Raw genomic sequence first — 16,120 nt, forward strand, 5'->3', positions numbered from 1 at the left:
ACTGAGTTTGACATCATCCACTGTAACTGGTAAATTACATCTCATTTATATTCCATTTGCAATCAGAAGGGGAAGTTAATCATGAACGTTTGATACACACACACACACACACACACACACACACTATGCTATCAGAGCTAAGCTCTAAATGTCGTATATTGCGGTCATTGCAGTCATTAGAGGAGCAATAAATATACGACATTCAGAGCATTAATACAGCGACATGCTGTGCAAAGATATAGTGCAGTAATGTCTGCATGAACAGAGAATGAAGTCTCTGTTGTTATCTGGGCATCAAAATGTTTTGTTTTTAGTGCATGTGAGCGTGCACTGGCTCTGACTCTGACTTTACATCTTTAAAGGTGTAATATGTTACATTTGTTTGTTGGTGTTTGCGTTCGAACTTGGCTCCGCCTCCATGACTCGTTGAGAGGGAGCAGAAAGCAGGGGATCATAATAATAAAATGTTACTTTCTGATTGTGTTTGTTATGTTCTAAAAGCGCTAATAATCACAGCCACGTATACACTTAGTTTTTATTCACCAGCACCACAAACTTCGGCCTCCAAAATGATCGAAGAGTTGAATCGACGCCTTTCTGAAACAGCTTCGCTAAAAAAAGAAAAACATTTTATTTATTGCGGCGCTGTTGTATTTGACTACATTAGTTATAGCCAGGTGTAGCTTTTTAAAATTGGCAAACCAAGTGTAGGTTTTAATATCAATAATGGCAATAATGCACCTTATTATTCATCACTGGATGAATTAATAAGTTAATGGTGAATGGTCTATTTTACGTACAAAAGAACCAGAAAGTTTGGAGGACGTAAACTGTAATTTATATTATAAAAGTAATAATTACTCAATTTATACCGAAAAACATTGTTACGTAATTTGTAACACGTTGCAGAGTTTCGTCAGTCGAGGCCTTTTCCTTTCCACCTCAGTGACCTCAGTTAAACTGTCATGTCGTAACTAATTTATTCGAGGGTGATAAAATTCCACAGGTCAAAAAGCACAGAGCATAAAAAGATTTATTCCAAATATTATTTATTGACAAAGGAGTATGTTGCCAGATGTGGTTATAATGACAGAGACAATAAATTATCAAACTACACACTACGAAAGTAGTTTCTCCAATACAAAATAAAATACACATAAATATTAACTTAGTAAAAAAAAAACACACATCTAAAACCACAGAAGTCACAGAACAAAGTGAGTTTGTTAAGGAGATAACGCTTTGCAGTCAATAAGCAGTTTTAATGTAGAACATAAGAGAACAGTCCCGAGTCATTTGCAATATAAAAAGTAATATTCAGACAATATACATGTGATAGACATGCTGGGCTCAACCCAGGTGTCTGGTGGAGAAATGCTCATTTAAAAACAAATGGTAGGAAACAGGAACGGAGCCCGGGATTGTTGAGTGGAGCGAGCGTCTCAGAGCGTCCGCCCGTCCAAATCTAATCCCCTCTACAAGGCAGCGGGGAGCTGAAGGAGTTCAAACGAGCAGAATCTGAACCAGCAGATACGTTTTTTTATGTTTTTGGTCTGGAACCCCTAAAGCCCCAAAGAGAGCAAATGCAGAACATTTGTAATCGAGGCAACGTAAACCTCACATCTAGAAGACACGATCTTTGCACAAAAAAACAACCTAAAATCCTATGTGACGTACTGTGACGTGCAAAGTGAATGCCAGTGTTGAGCTGGAGTGTGCCTTTGGATTCAAAGCGCTACTGACCTGAGGTCTACCAACTGTGACTCATTCGTTATAAACCAGCACACAAAAAGGCAGCCGGAAAGATCAGAGGAATAGACAAGATATTCCCCATTTTTTCCCGTTCGCTGCCCGAACCGCCAGTTTTGGAGGACGAAATATTCAGAAAACGCACGTTTACGTTCAACGCAGTAAGAACCAGAACGCTTGAGAACGGTGAGAATGAAAACTCCTGATTGAGACCCTTTGCGCCTCTGTTGGGGTGGTCCCGCTGGTTTTAAAAACCTCACCATCAGTTTGGATTTAGATCAACAGACGAACAACAGGATCAAAGAGTCCCGTGGTTCTGTCTCGTGAATCTTCACAATGATCAACATATCTGCGTCCGCTGGAGGTTACGGTCATCCATCAACGTTGTCTTTGCAGCCTCTCTCTCTCGCTTTAGACGGGGTTTGCCTTGATTTTGCTGTTGATCCAGTCGACGTAATGGGTGACGCGGGTGTAGACCCCGGGCTTGTCCATCTGCCCGCACCCGTCGCCCCAGCTGATCACACCCATCAGAGTCATCTTGTCATTGTTCCGACAGACGAGCGGGCCGCCAGAGTCTCCCTGTTGGATGAACGTCGAGAAGCCAAATGGAGAGACAGCGAGAGAGAGAGAGAGAGAAATTAGATTGAGTAAATCAGCATTGATTTAATTGAGGAGGCGAAGCGCAAAAAAACACGAGGCGTCCTCACCTTGCAGGCGTCGTCCAGGCCTCGGGTGTCGCCTGCGCACAGCATGTTGGATGTGATCGTGCGCTGGGACAGCACATCTGGGACGCAGCGCTCTTTGGGCCACAGGCGGACGTAACCTCTCTTAACGCGCTCGGAGAACTCTGCAGCGACTGTGGAGAGAGTGTTCAAATTAGAGTCTCCAATCCCCAAAGAAAACAACCTAACACAGTTAAAAGGTTTGGTGGAAAAGCTTACGCCGCCCTCTGTTGGACAGTCAAGAGAGAGGCCCAATGCGGAATTAAGGAGTCGCCAGATGTTTTGCTTACATTCGGAGTCTTTTCCGTAGCCTGAGATCTCACACTCGGTCCAGTCGGGCAGCACCAGCCCACGTTCGGGCAGACACGCAGGAAGAACCTCTGGAGAGTTTACAGCACAGATGCCAATATCCGTCTTTAGCTTCAAGAGAGCTGCAAGTGGAAAGTGACCAGAGGAAAAGTCAGGGTAATGCATTGGGGAAAGTGAGGGACGGCGGCTGAGGGATGATTTTAGTGGTTTAACAAGCATTTCGCTGCCCACCTCCGGTTCCATATCATCACCGCTGGTGGGAGGACACGGCAACTAAAGTGTCTCGGTCAATTACCGTCATCATAGCGTGACCGAACTCTGTTTCAAAAATGCTGTTTTCGGTATCAACAGTGATCGTTATGCTCAAAAAAAAAAAAAATAGCAATGACATCATTGTCTCTTGAAATGTTTGCTCACCGATGTCATTGTCAAATGTTTCGTTGTTGAATTTCTCGTGGTTCCAGTACTTCTCGACCTTGAAAATCTGCTCGCTGCTGGAATTCTGCTTCCGGAACGTTCTTCCCAAAATCACTTCCAATTTTTCTGCTTTATCGCTGGAAAAAAACCCGAAGAAGAGACAATGAATACATTTGTATGTTGCATGGCAAGCATGTTGTATCATGCATTTTGTGCGTCATTCCTACTTGTCCTCGAAGCAGTGCGCAGCAGAAAGGACCCAGCAGGAGTCAATGAGGACTCCTCCGCATCGGTGAAAGTGTTTCCTGTGACGGGCCTGGTAAACGTTGATGGCCGCCTGCCACGGCTGCTCCGTGATGTCGCTCTGTCTGCCCCCAAACATGCGGAACGCCGGGCGATTCAGCGTGTTGTCCAAGCGCTGGCCACATGTCGCTGCGGACCGGAAAAAGATTTTGCAGGATGACGGTTAAATAACCGCAAGTTTACCCTGAACACATCAGAAGGAGTGGAATGATTTTCCATCGGATGCGAAGATTTCCTACCTCTGTTGTTATTGTTGTTGGTGGCGGGGGCGCGGGGGCCGAGAGTGCTGATGATGGAGGGACGTCTCGCTAAAAGAGACGATTATTCGCAAGTCAGTCTTGACAGCAACGTTGACGCACGGAGGATTTTAGTTGCTAAACTAAAAGAACTTCTCGATAATCTCACTTCCATGTTTTAACATTTGCTGCAAAAATGAATACAGGAACTCACAGCATGTAGGTATATCACACAGCTCCCAGGTCAGCTGCATGCTCTTGTAGGTGTGACACCACGGACCTGCGTCACCGTCTGGATTCCTGTTCGACAAAAGGAAGATAACTTGAGTTATTACGATCTCTTGGCACGCAAAGGGGAACCTATGACGGTGAACGATGGCGCGGGCGGGTCTACCTGCAGAAGCTGTGGCTGCCCAGCCCCTGCTCCAACGCGCCAGATCGCCAAGCGTTGTTGACTTTGCGCTTGACAGCGGGAGAGTCCCACGGCAGGCAGCGAGAGCCGCTCTTCGTGACGGATGTCGTGCCTCGGTACGACTGACCGGAGCCCTGCACACATTCCTGGTACTGGTCTAACCCCAAAACAAAGCAGAGAAACCAAGTTGTTTAAGCAATTCAGTTGTTTGATTAGTACTATTTCAGCTTAGCTTTTTTTTTTTTTTTATTGGTAAAGATGTACCTTCTGGACATTTGGGCATGGAGCACAACTCCCAGGCGATCTGAGTGCCTTTATAGATGTAACACCAAGGAGCGCTGTCGTTGTCAGGGTTCCTGGGGGCAAGAAGGGGGGAAGAAAGACGTGGACAATGAGCAGGCATGTTCATGGTTCAGTGAAACGGCATGTCCTAAACTCAGATCGCCTATCCACTTGGACTACCCGTTTCAGTTTCCTGCCTGTCGCTTGTCCTCTGCCTCTTTGACCCGGTAAACTTTGTTTCTATCCGGCGCTAAACGGGTCAAAACGCACCTGCAGAAGTTGTGATTGCCCAGTCCAAGGCTGCTGGCGTCCACTTTCCTGGCGGTGAACCTCCGTCCCCGCAGAGACGTGGAGTTCCAGTTGATGCACTCCGCTCCCGAATGGCTGCTGCTCCATGTGCCACGGTACCCGTCGCCCTGCCCCACAACGCATTTCTCATTGGAGTCTGTTGGGGAAAAGGACAGGAGTTTAACTGGATATAATGTCACTCGTTTATATGTGAGACTGAGACTAATTAATTTATTGTGACCCAATAAATGGATCTGGAAAAATGTGGACAAATTCTTATTTCTCATAAAAGACATTAAACTCACAACTCATGCCCTAATGCTGTTTATATAGTATTTTCTTCCCAATTAGTGGTTTGAAGCAACGACCCAACATGATGATCGTAAACGCCATCGGAGTTATTGAGTCTGGCCAATCGCAGCTCGTTACTCTTTGGCTGCAGTCACTTGGCTGTGACCAGTGGGGGTTTGCATAATGATCCCACTGAGGGAGGGTGGGGTCACCCGCGGAAACAAAAACATTCACATCCCAGAATGTCTTTCCATGGTTTATGATTCCTCGCTCCAAAACCACAGGCCCACGACACCTACTGCGTGAGTCACACGGTGGGACTGTGACCTTATCTAGAGTCATTGGCGAGTACGTGGATCATTTCGATCAGTGTTGTGTCACCGGACATGACTGGGTTCGTTGGGGGCTTTGAGGTAAGACGCGCAAATTGGATACTAGACAGAGAGAAAGATCTGGGGTGTACATTTTGAACACCCCAAACTAGACTTTGTGAATGAAATATTTGGGGTTTTTGGACCGGACTGGATTTCCTCTTAAGAATCGATTAAGCACGACAGAAGCAGGGGTAATTGCGCCGTGGATTGAAGAGTTCGTTGAGCACTCACTGATCTCACACTGGGTCCCACTGAAGCCCGGCGGACACTGGCAGATGTAGTCCGAAGTGTACACGGCCTCCTTACAGGTTCCTCCGTTGTAGCACTGAGACACGTAGCAGTCTGGGAGGGGCGGACAGAGAGCCGGGTTAGTCAGTCAAACGTCACCCAGTTCTTCAGAACACTAATTATACAACCAGCATCACGTACATGATTGATAGAGAGAATTGCATGTGTGGGTTCGGCCTTCGTGTGTCACATTTATGCAGAAATGCGACACACGAGTCTCTCAACCATCTCCAAAGCCAACGGGTTTCTTTCTAGAGCAGAACTGGTTTCATGCCGTCCCCATTTCATTTATTATTTCAACATTTCTTAAAAGTCTGTGCGTTCAGAATAACAGCACCCCACACTCCTATGAGCTCACAGACGGGGCAGTTTGGCCAGCTAGAAAAAAAAAATGTGGTTGTAATTTGTCTGAGGGCGGAGCTTCACATAATTCGTCAATGGGGGTGAAAGTGCGCACCAGGGCTCGTCTGGCAAGAGTATTTCAAACAATTTCAGACTAAACTACACCCACTCGAAAAACACACAGGGAACCCAACGGCTCCTCATTCGGACGCACCGGAATAACTCGGGGACTCGTGACAGACGAGCCGAGAAAAAATAATCATCTGAGGTCCGACAAAAAAAATAATCATCTGAGGTTGTAGCAGCGAGTTAGAGGCAACGTGAAGGTATGATGGAAGACAGAGAGGTTAGCGAGGGCAAGCAGACCGACAGACAAATCAACAAAACAAAAAAACAAAAAGTCTGATTAGAAAGAGACACACTCACTGATGACGGGCACAACATGACAACGCTCTCGTCCTCTCAACGCACAACGGCAATACTCCACACGCTGTCCCCTCCATCGCAGCCAAGTGTCCCCAAAACTACGCACCGCTGACGTCTCACCGTCCACACAGTGCACTGAGAAGACACAAGCAGTGAGTCTACGGCCAAACCACTCAGGAAGACACGGCAAACTGAAATCATTGTCACACGGAAAAGAGGTTTACAAACACAAAAGGTGCATTAATGGTGAGGAACACGTGAATTAAAGAATCTGAGGATGGTGGTGGTGGTGGTGTTAATAGGAAAAGACAAACAGGAGTGTGATGGGGCTCACGGGAGGTGTCAAAGGAGGGTGAAGACTTCTTGATATGAATAATCAAAAGCGTCCGTCTGGCTGGCTGCCTGTCGGGCTCACCTCTGTAAAAACGAGTCCCTCTCTTAGAGCGGAGCAGCTCCACCTGCGACGGAGACGAGATGCGGGTTAAACAGAGCAGCAGTAAAATGGGAAGTGGTTGCATGGTGTTGGTTTTCCAACCCAGGCAGCCAAAAAAAAAAAAAAACAGAACTTGCAGAGGCTTGAGTTGGCTGCAGGACAACAGTGAGTTTATGAGCTGTTTCAAAATCAAGTTAACATTAAAAAACATATATATATATATATATATATATATATATATTTATATATATATATATATATATATTTATATATATATATATATATTTATATTTGGTTGGAAATTTCTTAAAGTGTTGCATTTAAAATGTTGTCCAACCGCGCATATTAAAGTCTCTTAACTTTAGGCGCATTTTCAAACCAAAGCCATGCAACAAATGCCAAAAAAAAATAACAGACTCAAAACAGACTCATGTGGATTGTAAACCAGCACACATGTAGGGTTTGTATAGTTAACGGGCTGAAATGACGAGGATGCAGGACCTACATTGTCCGCTAGGCAGCAGCAGAGAGCAGACAGGAGCAATATCAGCGTTCTGGTCATGGCTTCTCGAGTGGTCGTCAGTTTTGCTGGAGGTAGAACAAAAAATACATATCAGAAACAAACAAAGGAGGGCAATATGTAAGCACTGATACCTAGAGAAGATGTGTGACTGAGTCTGGATTTTATTGTTGCAGATCTAAATCCTTTGTCATTTCTCCTTTGTTTTAATGCCGAGCCAACAATTGCAGGAAAGCGATGGACGGCGGTCACCTTCCTTCCTCCACCCTTACACCCGAGGAGACCACCGGAGAGGAAAGGGCGGGGAAGGTCACTTCTAGGTTCTTGAAGTTGTGTTGACTTATTGACTAAGACAGGAAGTTTTCACAACCCCGTCTAGCCTGATAAGACAACTTATTTTGACAATTAATGTCCCTTTTATTACGATAATGAATCTATAACTTCCCCACTGGGAACCATCAGAAAGCAGGTCATCTTCACTTCAAGCTAAACATGAGACTTCAAACGACCATAATCTGGAGCACAGCACGCTCACACAGCAGAGGGCTTCTGCAGCCCAGCGAGAGCATTCCTTCTCTAACGGAGCAGAGCAGCAGCTGTGGGACGATGGAGTGACTCAGGAGGGAAACAGAAGGGAAAGCCCCCAGAGCGAGAAAAAGTCAACGAAACTCATATTTCCCTTTTCCACTCCTGGATAAGGAAGTCTGAGAAGAAACCTGTTCCTCTTCTTTGCTTTTAAAAAAAGGAGTCAAAAGAGGTACGGAGATGAGCGCCTGTCGCTCCCAAGTCAAAGTGTGAGTCACCGAAGACGGAGAGGGAGTAGAGAAGAACGTGAGACGGAGAAGAAGAAAAGACAGTTTACTGTCAGAGACTTCTTCTACAGACATTCAAAGACCCAGACGTACAGCAGCAACCATGTGCATACATGCTCTACCTCCACTGACTCACCTCCGGCTGTGGTTGAGTCTCCAAATAGAAAACAGAGGTTGTGTTTTTGATATATCAGTAAAGCAGCCACGCTGGCAACCACACACACTCACACACACACACACACACACACACACACACACACACACACACCCACAAAGTGTTCAGGAACGTGGAGCTAATCGTTAACCCCATACACACAAAGATTGACTTCTCATTGTTCAATGGAGCAAAAAATAAGCTCCCTCTCAGGATTTGACTTGTAAAACACACACACATACACACACACACACACACACACACACACACACACACACACACACACACACACACACACACACTCACCATTAAGAGGATGGGTCCCTTGAAAGCAGTCCTCACCTCACACACAAACACAGAACACAGTTGTCCTGCGCTTTTAAACGCCCCCCCTTGACCGAGCCTCACTGGCAGGGCGATAACAACACACCAGTTTTGTTTCCTTTGTGCAGCTGCTCAGCTCTGTTCACCCCCCCCCCCCCCCCCCCCCAACCCACCCCCCTCTCTCTCTCTCTCTCCGGCCCTGTCAGCTAAAAACACATGTTTCCTGCTGAAACCCTGCGAGCGCGGGGGCCCCGTGGGGTTCGGAAACGTGCGAACATATCGACACACGCGCACAAAAAAGCACACGCCAACATGCACCCGTCAGATATGGAGACACACGCCCTCCTTCTTCTTCTGTTTTTTTTCCAAGTCTGCGGTATCTGAGGAGCAGAGGCCCTGTTTGGGCGCCATTCAACATATCGCTCCTCTTACGATCCCACAGTGCAATTAGTCCGAGGAGTTTTAGCCTTTTTTTTTTTTGTTTAATGCATGTGAACAACATAAACACGACAACGTCTAATCAAACCGCGGCCTCTCTTCTAATGTGTGTAGTTTAAAGTGGAGCTGACGTCTTAAGAGGCGATCGGCTCTTGGAATCGCCGGGCAAAACATATTGTTTGTTGCCGTTATATGACTTTCTATATAATCTCCTACTAGCGTCACCGTTTGACGCATTGCACGCGTTCTTATTCAGGAATGTGGGGCTATTTGAAAATGAGGAAATAACTGATGTGAAGTTATGTTTATTAGAATTGAAGATGTCAATGGTGACTCTTTAGAGAACAGTGTTGATCTGTGGGTGTTGGTGAAGTGCAGCAACAACCATTTAACTCCGAAAATAATTCAGGTTTTACTCAAGTCAAGCTATGTCACTAAGCTTTATGATTAATAGCCCCAAAAAGAAAAATGAGCCCTGTCCCGCTGGCACTGATGGGGTTAAAGCGTTTGCCAGTTAATAGTTGAAACATGTATGCAGCCCGAGGAGAGCGTGGTTAGTAGGTCAAATTTAAATGGAAGAAATGGAAGAAATGAAAGCATCTTTTTAAAGTAAGCAGCAGCCAGACTGTGAGTCAGCAGCAGCTTCACCGCTGCAGCTTTTGAGACGCGCCGCTTCAACTCGTGCAGCTTTTTATATGTCCAAAAAGGCTGAAAAAGTTCATGTTTCACGCCGACGCCATTCATTTCCTATTAGTGTATTCAAAGAAATCGGTGTTTTACGCGCTGACCGACAAACCTTGGCGGTGAATTTCGCCGGAAACATTAGCGAGGATGTGTAGGGACGGCGATGATGATGATGATGATGGCGCGCTGAAGGCCGCGAAGGTCGGAGGTGAGACATTCTGCTCTTCCAGTAACGAGGCCCGAAAAAAAAAAAAAAAAAAAGAGTCGACGACGGTGAGAACGGTGAGAACGGTGAGAGCTGTTCGACGGCGCACTGCCGCGCATAGTTGCGTCTGCCTGTGAAGTTCAAGTTGTGGTTCACTGCACACTTTCATGCGTCGCTGAGGTTGTACTCGTTTCCTGTCCTCTCTTCTATGCAAAAATGTCAAGAACACTGACGCTTCCTAAAGTTCTTGAGAGCGCTGGCACCCAGGGGGACGGACTGGCTGGAGGAAACACCTTCACAGCGAGCATTGTAGCTCTTTTACGGTCTCACTTCCTGTGAGCGCCGACGTTCGTTTCCTCACCATACTTCCTTGAGACCTCGACATTTCGTGGGATCGGATTGTGAAAAGCAGGTTGGCTGCAAATCTGAACTCGAGCCGCTGAGATTTCCCCCGAACTCGCATTCAACCTGCACAATAGCATCAATTTAGGTGTGGTTCCTTCAGCTAAGAGGTCTGCGTGTTTGCCGACTATGCAGTATGGCATGCGACGTCTTGTCTGTAAGCCGCTTAGGAATTATGCATTCTTTTACTCTTGGGGGGGTTTTTTTCAGCCAAGCTTCGGTCAACCAGCTGCAACTCCCAACGAACAGAGGGCCGCATTGTTGCCCCTCTGTGCGCAACACGGAGCCTTGAACTCCTTATCGGACAGAAACCAGAGACTCACAAAAGGTACGGGAGGCAGAGTGAGCAGGTGTTGACGTTAGAACTTTAGTAGGCCTACATGACAGCAATGTGGAAGGAGATGAAAGGATTGAGAGAGAGAGAGAGAGAGAGAGAGAGAGAGAGAGAGAGAGGACAAACAAAAAAAGGAGAGGAAGGAGATGAAGTCTGATCCCAGAGGTCAGCAGAAAGACGATGAGTAGTCCTGAGTCACCCCAGCTCCCAGGACTGCACAGAGACACAGAAGGAGCCATTGATGGGATTTAGAACCGGTATCGAGGCCATTAGATGAAAGATGCAGGAATAATGGAGGAGTGAAAGAGGGTCTTTTTTCGGTTGGAGTGAAACTTGGCTTAGTTGCAGCTCAGAGTCGGGTTTCAATGTCCTCCTCTGGACCGATTGTTCCCACAGATACCATCCTCCCTCCGAGTCGACCCGCGCATTAACGTTACAGCGTCTGATCCTGTGAGTCACGCAAACACAGCTGACCACACTGCCGGGAAAAGCAGATATTGAAAATACAAACTCTACTTTCTCTCAACATAACGACCAGCAACAGAGTATCAGTGCGGTGGAGAGAGTCAGCGCTGACGGATTCCTGTGGGGGAGAATCCAACTCATTAGCCTGATAAGAGCCTGCATGGTAGTGATCCTGTGCAGGTTTTGGCTCAGAGTAGTACACATATACACGTGTACTAAGATGAAGCACCGTATCGCAATATGTTCCTCGATAACACACACACACACACACGCGCACGCACACACACACACGCACGCGCACAAATTTACTGCGTTCCTGCAACGTTTGTAACATTTTGTGTTGCGAAGCAAACTTTTGGCATTCCAAGGAGTGAAGAGCGAGTGTGTGACGGCGGTGAGGTAACTCCCACGGAGGGTGGAACAGGTGGATGTGGAGAGAAAGAGAGAGAGAGAGAGAGAGAGAGAGACAGGGAGAGAGAGAGAGAGAGAGACACACACAGAGAGACACAGAGAGAGAGAGAGAGAGAGCTGCTGATGTCAGAGTGAGAAAAGCGTTGGGATGCCAAATGAGCGAGTGAGCGCGAGTTAATCCAAAGTCACAGTTTCACCTCCCCACACATGACATTCATGAGCACATGAATGTCACAATAACCACAATAAATATCATCCATATACACTGTGTGTGTGTGTGTGTGTGTGTGTGTGTGTGTGTGTGTGTGTGTGTGTCATTATGAATCAATTGAGTGAATCACACTGAGTTACTCTACACAGCGTGATGTTTAATATATCCCCACTGTATTTGTATTAATTGATTGATTTAAACTATTTAGCATTAGATGAGGTGGGAGAACTGTGTGAGATTCAACTATAATACGTTAAATACATTATTATAGAATATTATCCAGTCATAATAATTGGTCTTATCGGTTAAAATATCTATTTCCTCGTGACACATCACATAACAACCATGCAAAAATGTTTGAGGCGTCATCATCTGAGTCTATCCCATCGACTCCACAGCCTCGCATCATAATGAAGCTGCGATGGTGCGATTCAGGATGAAACACAATAAGAGCTTTCAACCGAAAAACAGCCCGATGCACGAGCTCTGTGTGGATCCGTAAAAAAAAAAAGATTACGAAAAACAAGCTCTTACCAAATGAAAAGTGTCCCGGATCGCTGACCTCTCCTCCGGTGTCTCTGCAGCAGGACTCGTGGCTCGGACTGAACTGGTGGCCCCCTGCTTTCTCAGCTTTTTATCGGAGCGCTCCGGTTGTGCCGGTGCGTAAAAGGGGGCGGGTTCAGCGGGGAAGCGCGGCTGCACGGCCGGATGACGATGATGCAGCCCGCTGGGCGGACCGTCCCAAGAGTTCCCCCCCTAGGAGGTGCACATCGGGGGGGGGGTGGGGGACTCACACACTTAAGTGGACCAGATCTACTCTGAGGTATTTTATCAGGAAGTCTTTAAAAGGGCAAGATAAATAAAACCTTCAGACAATAGACCTGTGGAATTCATAATTCAGACAGTATTTATATATTTTGTATTATTAATATTATGTCTTTTAGAGATAGTTTGTTCCTCAAGAGGACAAACAGCCTGTGAAAAATAAATAAATAGTCTTACATTTAAATTAATTGATTTAATTATAAATAAACTAGTCAATTTGGTTTCAGGTTTTTCTTATAGTGTTTATTCTATGGAACATTTGTGAGAAGCATATTTATGACAGGTAAAAATAAAATCCAAACAAAAAAAGAAGTACAAAACCGATGCATATTGTGGATAAGTAGCGCAATCTCAGAATACTACGTTATGATTATCCAGCCTATTTGATTATGTATCGCGTTGTCGTGTTTTCAAACTATACTCCACAGCCACCACAGCTTTTAAACGGATTCCGATGAGTGTGCAGTGACATAACGACAGGCTGTGGCGGGGCTGTGGGTGACGCTGTATCTGCGTCTGTGCAGGTTAACCACCTGTTACAGCCGCAAGACTCTTTATCCAACCCGTCCCCTTCCTCCGGAAATCGGTCACAATTAGCCTCCCGAGAATAGCTCCCATCTTTTCTCAGTAAAACCCACTTTCTTAGATTTTATTTGCATTGGATCATTTATTTTTTTACCGTCTGTTAACTCGGCATTAAATAGCTGAGAACGTTACTCGAGGATGTCATGGGCGGTGGTTGTTGGGTTGGCGCCTGTTCTCTTTTGTTTCCATCTGTGTCAGATTAAAGCCTTCATGAGGAAAATCACACAAATAAACGACACACACACACACACACACACACACACGCACACACACACACACACACGCACACACGCACACACACGTATTACATATCTATTACAGATGGCCGAAAACACAGCCAGGAGTCTATCGAACTCATTAAACACAACTGTCCATGTACTTTAAGCCTCCTCCTTTGTGTTGAATGATGTAAAAAGTACTTCAATTATCCCTTTTTTATTTATTTTTTTCACTGCCCACTACTTATGCAATGATTGGTAATTAAAGGCATTCCAGAAACTTGACAAACCACAGTTTTAAACACTTTTGTTTGCTGTCTTAATGTGTGTGGGTGAATGTTTTCACAATTCCTCGGACTCAGACTCTTCATATTCATAAACAAACTGTAACGAATGTACAAGAATCTGTCCTGCTTGAGTTTTTCAGAGGGACGATACACATAAAGGCCCAAAGGCTATATCACACACATATCACATATCACACTAGTAACTAACACATATCCCAGTAAATAATATAGACGTCAAATTCTGTATTAGTTGACACGTTAGCCTCATGGCTAGCGTGGGCCTAGTGGCTATAGCTTTGGTTAGCAGGTCACAATTTGGTACGTACAGATGATGCAGGGAATTCGGGGAGTAGGGTGACCGTGGCTAAGTGGAGAGCAGGGCCTAAGTGGAGAGCAGGGCCGCCTTTCAATCAGAGGGTCTGCGGTTCGATCCCCGGCTCCTGCTCCTGCTAGTCTCATGTCAATGTGTCCTTGAGCAAGACACTTAACCCCAAAATGTCTCCCGTAGCTGTGCCTACGATGTGTAGATAGATAGTGAATCGTAAGTCGCTTTGGATAAAAGCGTCTGCTAAATGACGGTAATGTAATGTAATGTAGGGCTACCCGTCTACACGTGGAACTGTGCAAGTAACGGTTGCTACAGCAGAATGTTCAGCTGAAAAATGCCTGAATGTCACGGAAAATAAACAGTTGTGAGGCTAATTGAGGACAACATTTGAAGCGTGTCCACAGGCTAGGTTTACGTGACTGAATGAGACAACAAAGGTCTTTCATTATGAGTTCCATTTGACTTCTCTGTTTTCGTCCTCGCCGGGAAAAGATCAGGAAGCATGCTTTTTTTACCATAGCATAAACAGGAAAGTTTTCTTACAAACAATTTACAATCTGATAACGTGTGTTTTTACACACCCACAGTTAACGTCAGAGGCACACGAGTGAACGCACACAGATGAAAGTGGTGGGTTGAGTCGGAGTGAGCCATCAGGCTTTCACCTGAGCATGTCCAAGAATAACAGGTGATGAAATGAAAGAACATCACCCCGCTGTTCTCTGGAAATTCTGAAGTGCTCCCCCATGTACAACATCCGCTGGATCGTCAGCGATGACGCCGCAAAGTTAGGGAATGTTGAAGACCGACGAAAATATTTGATATCAAGCAGCTCAAAGAAATGTCGTTTGGTTTTAATATCTTAACCTAATTGAGACGTTTGATGTTGTGAAAATCTCAGTCTACATAGAAATGTATATGAATAGATGTGGTACACCTGACTAAGAAAATAATATCTGATTTACAACATGGTGTTAGCAAACCATTTGAGACTATTGTGTAATATAAATTCATACGACTACTACAAAACAAGACACACCGCGAAAAGATGTTAAAAAGCACAATTGAAAAACAGCTTTTTACACGTCTCCCTCTTGAATTGTAAAAAGCTGTTTTTGGTCAGGTCATGACAGCAGATAGGCGGGTGACTGTGGTGTCCCGGATGGTTTGGGAAGTTGCTCCAGCTATTAGCGAGACGTTGTGAAACTGAGCCTATACTTGTTTTATGTCCATTCCCAAAACAGTGGCAGCCAACAGTCACCGTAACAACGTCACCGTGTAAGCTTTAACGCCACTTTACATTCCTGTCAGGCTGGTCACAAAGCGGCTGGACTTCAGAAGCAGGAGGAGCGACACAGAGATTATGTGCAAACCAACCAGGTGTTTATTTCACCGACAACCACGACAAACACACAGCTCCTTACATGGCGGACCGCTGGCAGCATGTGGTCCTGGCAGCCTTATATATCCTGCTACTAACGAGGACCTCGACCCTACTACAAGATAGGTAACTATGCCCCTTACCTGACAACACAACTACCTAAACTATCACAATTACATTAAAATGGATCCCTGACATCCTACGGTCAGTTGTCCATATGATCTCTATTGTGGTTACACATCACAAAAGAGATCATATACGGCCCGAAACAGGGAATTCAATTTCACTACCACCCCTCTACTAATTAACACATGGTACCTCCCAGAACTATAAAATGGTGCTCCTGGAGAGGAGACACAGCAGAGGTAAGTGCTTTGAACATGCATGTTGTTTGATAGTTTATATTCAATCCTTTTGGTAAAGATAACCAACTAATAAAATGTTTGTATCTACAGGCCTGACGTCCAATAACTACACCTGAGACCAATTAACAGAACGATAAACCATTCAACCCCCAGTGTGCGTCTCCTATTGTCTCGAAACAGTCCACAAATGCCTTCAATGGAGTGGGTCCTCACCACATGTCCACAGTTATGACCTCTCGTCCGTCCTATTGTCGTGAATGCGACGTCTCAGGAACCGAGAGGATAAAATAATTAGGGCT

At 45.5% G+C, this 16,120-nt stretch overlaps 1 protein-coding gene across 4 annotated transcripts; it reads right to left on the reverse strand.

Moving 5' to 3' along the window:
* Window positions 1-1,032: 1,032 nt before the first annotated feature.
* plat (plasminogen activator, tissue) lies at window positions 1,033-12,438 on the reverse strand. 4 transcript variants are annotated; one of them, XM_068703760.1, is made up of 15 exons: window positions 12,367-12,438; window positions 7,378-7,460; window positions 6,855-6,897; window positions 6,440-6,574; window positions 5,615-5,725; window positions 4,701-4,875; window positions 4,413-4,504; window positions 4,131-4,305; window positions 3,951-4,036; window positions 3,740-3,808; window positions 3,425-3,629; window positions 3,198-3,334; window positions 2,762-2,902; window positions 2,457-2,605; window positions 1,033-2,328 (listed from the first exon to the last, which is right to left on the reverse strand). In XM_068703760.1, the coding sequence occupies exons 2-15, from the start codon at window positions 7,432-7,434 to the stop codon at window positions 2,161-2,163; spliced, it is 1,743 nt and encodes a 580-aa protein (XP_068559861.1). In that variant the 5' UTR covers window positions 7,435-7,460; window positions 12,367-12,438; the 3' UTR covers window positions 1,033-2,160. The 4 variants fall into 4 exon arrangements, with proteins under 4 accessions (XP_068559861.1, XP_068559858.1, XP_068559860.1 ...); XM_068703757.1 differs by having other exon boundaries at window positions 6,774-6,897; XM_068703759.1 differs by lacking the exon at window positions 12,367-12,438 and adding an exon at window positions 8,665-8,784 and having other exon boundaries at window positions 6,774-6,897.
* Window positions 12,439-16,120: the final 3,682 nt, after the last annotated feature.

This window comes from Cebidichthys violaceus, unplaced genomic scaffold (genome assembly GCF_023349555.1).
Source record: "Cebidichthys violaceus isolate CVI_PGR_0920_01 unplaced genomic scaffold, fCebVio1.0.p SCAF_9, whole genome shotgun sequence".
NCBI classification, from domain to species: domain Eukaryota; kingdom Metazoa; phylum Chordata; class Actinopteri; order Perciformes; family Stichaeidae; genus Cebidichthys; species Cebidichthys violaceus.

Bases quoted from the DNA above. Each gene is read 5' to 3' on its own strand.
- plat (XM_068703757.1), bottom strand. From the start codon at position 7,434: ATGACCAGAACGCTGATATTGCTCCTGTCTGCTCTCTGCTGCTGCCTA. The intron at 6,575-6,773 runs GTGAGCCCCATC...GTGTCTTCTCAG, and splicing joins ACCCTCCTTTGACACCTCCC to TGCACTGTGTGGACGGTGAG. The intron at 4,306-4,412 runs GTACATCTTTAC...TTTTGGGGTTAG, and splicing joins CATGCCCAAATGTCCAGAAG to ACCAGTACCAGGAATGTGTG.